This window comes from Psammomys obesus, unplaced genomic scaffold (genome assembly GCF_907164565.1).
Source record: "Psammomys obesus unplaced genomic scaffold, mPsaObe1.curated_primary_1811, whole genome shotgun sequence".
NCBI lineage: Eukaryota > Metazoa > Chordata > Mammalia > Rodentia > Muridae > Psammomys > Psammomys obesus.
In genome coordinates this window covers 1-6,318 of record NW_026589704.1, presented here as the reverse complement: position 1 = coordinate 6,318, position 6,318 = coordinate 1, and the positions used below count along the sequence as shown (strand labels likewise).

General features: G+C 35.5%; 1 protein-coding gene across 1 annotated transcript; it reads right to left on the bottom strand.

The window, feature by feature from the left end:
* Window positions 1-1,440: 1,440 nt before the first annotated feature.
* Window positions 1,441-6,254, bottom strand: LOC129675184 (solute carrier family 5 member 4-like; the record flags this gene model as incomplete). The annotated part of the gene is made up of 3 exons (XM_055605185.1): window positions 1,441-1,668; window positions 2,820-2,919; window positions 6,039-6,254. Coding segments are annotated over 3 exons (531 nt in total), but the record flags the coding sequence as incomplete, so codon positions are not given.
* Between the last annotated feature and the right edge of the window lie 64 nt (window positions 6,255-6,318).

Genomic DNA, 6,318 nt, shown 5'->3' with positions numbered 1-6,318 from the left:
TTCCATTAGCATTAAATATTGAAACCCACACTAAAAATGAACCAGGTTTTGCATAAAGGCATGTGGAATTGGAAAATGTGGGTTGATGACCAAACTCTGCCCAGTAACAGGTTGTGTGGATATAAGTGAGCCACATAACCTTTCTAGGACTGAGACAAGAGAAAGAGAGAGAGAGAGAGAGAGAGAAAGGGAGAGGGAAGGGGAGGAAGAATGCATATGAGGGTACAGATTTCCATTAAAGACAAGGTCAAGCTTTTTAATTCCTTCATTGTTATAACATTTATATTCCCCTTTCATGGAGGTAGAATATACACATGCATTACAAATATGTGGAAATATGGGTGCTGAAGGAAGCCTGCTTCACAGAAATAATTGCTATGAAGAAACTGTTCCGGAAGATATGCATAGAAGAAGGCAAGCTTGTTTTGCAACTAGGGGATATTAATTCACTAAGACTTCACATCATATCCAGTGAATAGTGAATTTTCATAGTTATAAAGTTTAAAATAGTTAGCTATTGAGCAAAGGGCATACAATTTTGGATACAAAAAGAATTCTGGGAATTTATGCAAATTATAGTGACTAGTCTCAAAAAATACTATTGTAAACTGAAGTTTACTAAGTGAGCACATTTTAAAATTGTCACCATAGGCACACAAAAGATGACCAAATCAGATGACATATATGTTAATTTGATCATGATTATCATTTCAAATACATATCAAATAACCATTGTGTACATATCAAATAACCATTGTTGGTATAATGTTCTTTTAAAATGGTACACCTTATCCTTGTTCATTCAAATACTGATTTCTTCCCCCCACTCTCTGGTTTCAATCCTAAGCATCCTGTCTCAACTTGGTGTAAACTTCCAAATAAAGCAACTAGACACAATGTTGAGCTGGGAGGAGCCAGAAAATAGAAAATGAGTGGGAGGAGAAAGGGCACAAGGAGAGCTTAGAGGAGAGAGCTGGAGGAGAGATCTTGGAACTACGTGGAGAGATGGATTGGACCTAAGATATCACAAAAAGCAAGTATAATGTAGGAAATCTAAATGTTAAGAAACTATGAGGGCTTGGAGGTTTAGGATGGAGTAGCTATTACACAGAATTGTGTTCTAGGTTAACTAAATAAACCCAGTCTCTGTGGGTGATTTGGTTATACAGCTGCTTATGATTAACAGCAGCATTACCAGAAGATAAATCAATAGTTAATATTAATTGCTAACTACAACAAACCATGGTGTTTATCTTAAATATATACATTTTTTTATTTCCATCTAAATGGACCTGGAAAAAAGAATCTTTCATCTGATTAACACAAAGGCATGATAAAAGCAAGAAATCATATGTATAGCAATCTAATTGTACAACATTTCAATTGGTCATCTACCTTAGAACATGACAAACTTTTTACAAAAGAAAACTCAGTCCTTTGCTTCGCTCAGGGTTCAGGCAAAATAGGCATGGACAAAGACAGCCACAGCCAAGAGGATGATGGCATTGATATTCACTACATTTTTCCAAAAGGGCTTCTCAGATGTGTCTGAGAATTTTTTCCTCAGGGCTTCTTCCTCTTCTTTGGTTAGCTTAGGCCCTTTGTTCTGCAAACCACAGAATACGCTACATGCTCTCCTAAGACATCCACTGGCTTGCTCAGATTCATCTGTAACAAGAAGAATCAATAAGTCATCACCAAAGACAGGATATGGAAATCGCTGTTGCTGCCCTACAAATGGCTGTGAGCAAACATCAGGGGACTCTATGGGAAAGTATGGTTAAATCTGATTATATAAAATAGAAAACTCTGCATGGTAAGAATCCAATAAACAGAAGAAAAATAAGTGAAACTGAGGACAGGGAAACTGACATGTCACAATAAGGTTTTAAAAATAGAAGATAAGGCCACCAACAACCTCATGTAAACATGCTAGAAGAAGGAAACAGTTGAAAGAACAGTGGCAGATGGTTCATGTATAGAGAATGCCCCCAGCCTTCAGTCAAACTTCTAAAAATATGTACCAATGGTACAGGGTATCACATACAAAACCTTTTTGTACAAAGTTGATCATTGTGGCTCTGGAAAAATTAAGACATGTTTCTAAATGGTATAATCTATGAAAAATCATTAAAGACAAAGCAAAGTATTTTGGGGGTTGTTAGAAAGTAAATGACCTTTGTGTGTAAAAAGCTGAAAATTAATGAAATATCCAATTATAATCTAACCTAACATAAAATTGTATTTAATAGAGTAATCCCAGATACTGATAGTGGAAGGATATACCAATGAGAAAAGGTCATGAAAGAAGATAGTAGGATAACAATGAAGAGAAACAAACCTGAAAGTTAGCTCATTGATAAAACAGGTTAGCTTAGTCTTTATCAGGACTATGAAGGAATCTGCCTTCCCTGAGTAGAAGATGTGTTAGGGAGAATACTGAAGAGTAAAGGTGGAGAGGAGATGATGTCAGACACTCAGGCATGACCAATCGAGACCGATTTGTTGAGCACAATATGTAATTAGAGACAGGCAGTCTGTAATTAAGTGTTATTTTGGCAGCTGGCACTCAGTTTCATGAACAGATGATGGATAGACAGGCAGAGACTGAAGATGAATAAATGGATTTCATATTTAATAATTAGTAGACCTAGATATTGAACACATGTTTTAAAATTTTTAGTTTTTATATTTATATACAAGTAAATCTCAGAAGCTGAATTTAGTGGGTTTAAAAACAAACATAACCCATAAAAGCCCATATAGCCAAACTATACACAGTGCTCTTACAGTAAAACCAGATGTAAGCCAAATAGTACCTTCTTCAGGAGCACTATCATCTTCTAGAGGTTTCTCTTCTGCATCTAAGTCAATGCGTTCTTCTGTGTTGTTCCAAAGACTCCAGCACAGGCGGTATAGCTAGCCACAGACAACACACAAGTTTACAGTGATGAAAACACTTAAAAACATGTTCCAACAATACCTTGTTTAATGTATGGTTTTAAAAACATAACTGAGCCAGAACAGTATAGGTTAGAAGGAAAGGTCTCCTACAAACTCTCTCAGCAAAACACGTCAACTATTTTGAATTGCTTGTTTTTAACTCTAACATTTGTTCATAACTCCAAACAGTATTCTTAGACTCCTACTTCTGGGTTTGTGATGTCAGGGAAGGCACAGATGCAGCGATCCTACACAGGAGCTCGGCTGCAATCGTTGCTGTGTCCTGTCTTGCCTTTGTCAGTGCTGCATCCTGATGACTTTGATTTGGTCTAATAGTTACTATAAAATGTTTGTATTAAGTTCTTTCTCAGGATCCATCATTCTTAGATAGTGTCTGTGAGCTGTTTTTGAATTCCACCTTTTCATGTGCCTTTCCACACTCATCTGCAAATTTCTACCAATGATTATTTTAACTGTTTGATATCACTTTGATGGTTGTCTGTGATATAATTTATTTGTTCATGCTTGATCTTTATGTTTGTTAATTAATCCCAGCACTTGGGTGGCAGAGGCAGGCAGAGATCTGTGTATTCCAAATCAACCTATTTTTAATAGCAAAGTCCAGACCACAAGGACTATACAGTGACACTCTGTCTCAAAAAATATTTTAAAAATTGAAAGTAAGCTGGGCATGGTGGTACACACCTTTAATCCCAGCACTGGGGAGGCAGAGGTAGGTGGATCTCTGTGAGTTCAAAGACTGCCAGTCTAGGACAGGCAGGGCTGTTACACAGAGAAATCCTGTCTTGAAAACTTAAAAAAAGTAAAGAACATATATGACATCATCAATATTATTATTATTTGCATGCTCACTAGTCATTCTAAGAAAATTGTTTCAAGTATCAATAGGTTTTAAATATATAATCATAATATTTTCAGCCATGTAAATTTTATCTATGGCTTTCTTGCTTTATTTTATAGATTTATCTTGCTTTATTGCTATTGAGATAAAAATTATGTGCTTCTATGCTATACCATAATAAACTCTTAAAATATCATTTTTCCTACTAAATCTTTTTTGTTGTTTGTAGCCAGACTTTTGGCAACTTTATGGGTTTTTCTTTCTTCCACTTTTATGCTACCCTTTTAGCTCTCTAACACTATATAGGAGAGAAAAAAGGATAAAGGGGAAAGAGGGCATTGTTATCCTTAGACTACTTCCTGCTGATTAGGTGTGTTGAATTCCTTGGGGTGAGTTTTAGATTTGCTGTCAAAATATCTAATATCTTCTCCTTGTTTCTTCTTTGCACACGACTACTTGACAAATTACAACCAATAGCCCACAACAACCTCTTAGGGGAACTAGCATTAATATACTCTCGGAAGAGTCCCCAGAATTCCAAACAACACAAACTTGCAGAAACTATCTGGATCTGGCAAAATCACACCCCTGTTAGGGCACTAGGGGTGTTTCATTACTCCTTTGCTACAAGAGTTTGCAACAGTTTTCATGGTTATCTGTGAAATAGCTCTTGATACTAATCAGTCTACTTCAGAACTGAAAACTCACAATATATTTAAACACAATGATGATCTCATTGATCCTTGAGATAAGTTCTTAAAAATTAGTAATAAGTTATGATTATTCCTATTGCCATATAATTTCATGTTACATTTTCCTTTGTAATTACATGCTTTCTTATGTTATTTTTATTCAATTCCACTACCAAATGTAAGTATTTAGTAACAGATTCTGGTAACATATCATTAATAAAGCTTTTTTTTCCTTTTCATTTTTTTGTTTTTGTTTTGCTTTTTGTTTGTTTGTTTGTTTGTTTTTAGCTGCCTTATGCTTCAAGTTTCAAAAGTAGACATATTGTACAGGCTACTCCTTCAGTATATATGCAAGTAAGAATGACATAGAAGATTGTGAATGATAAACACAAAATTCATAGAAGTATTATTACATGATAACAATAAACTGAAACAATGTTTCTAAATAATGACTATTCATATTTTCAAAAGATTAGCATTTTCCAGAGTCTCACAGTTTGTCCCATTCTACAGGTAATTTTGTTGAGAATTACAGGTCTGTTTGTTTATTTATTTGTTTATTTTTGAGACAGTGTTTTATTATGTAGCTCTAGATGTCCTGGAACTCACAAAGATCAAAATGCTTCTGCCTCCTGAGTGCTGGAATTAAAGGTATGTGCTACCCTACCCCGTCCAGCTCAGATTCATGTTTAATTTTTTTCTGTTTATATGTATTTGTGTCTCTATATAAAAAATGATAGTATAACATATTATAATATTCTGCATGTCTTTTCCTGATTCAGTCATGCTATGAACATGATTAAATATATATTAGTGCTTCCTCATTATATACTTACTCTTTTAGTGATAAAAATCTGGATTGTTCTTTTTTTTCTATTAGAAATTTTCACAGAGAAACTCTTCATATCTTTCTACTTTTGTATATATTTTAAATACACTAATAAAACTATAATTTTTTTTACCCATAGATACAAGAACTTAAAAACTGGCAACTGCAAATTGCCCTCTTAGCAAGCATAAGCTTCACGTATTTACTAAAAACTCTGGATTGTGGGAATTCACCGCTTTCTTACCAACCCAGAAAATTACTTGTATTATCTATGGGCAATTTGAATGACAAAAAATGAGTATCGCATGTTCTATGTTCTCATCTCTGTTGCTGTGCGCATTTTTATCTCTGATCATGTTGTGGATGTTTTTTGTTGTGTCTCCTAAGTTGGCCCAGCCCAGGTGCCTCTTCTGCTCTGTGGTGTTTCCTGGTCTCTTAGGCAACACCAAGTGCTGTCATTCTGGTATACAGAAACAGTGGCATAGAGTTATGCCCCAGCTCTACTAGGAAGATTTTTAATTTCCAGTTCATTTCCTAATCTCTTACATCTTCATTCTCTGGTGCTTTGCATATGCTAATTGTGAAGCTATTGCTTGTTTGGATTCTAGCTCTAGTATTATAACGGTTCCATTGCCTTAGCCTGTATAGTAGCCACCGTGTTAGGAAGAAAGGTTATTTTTAAATGAGCATGAAGTCATCACTCATTACTCACGTGAACATCAGGAATTGGCTTCGTTAGGAAGGAGACTCCCAGGATTACTACTATGGACACAAAAAACAGAATGATGGCAAAGTATGTATAGTGCACTCCACAGATAATCTTGGGACAGTTACCGGGAGCCACGCAGCTGCCTGTTCCATATATAAACTCAGGAATCATACAGGCAAGGCCCAACACGAGTCCAACCATTAGCCCCCAGAATGCTCCCTGAAAGAAAGAAAGAAAGAAAAAAGTTACCATCCTGCATGCTGGCTCCCTTAAGAAAAAGTCA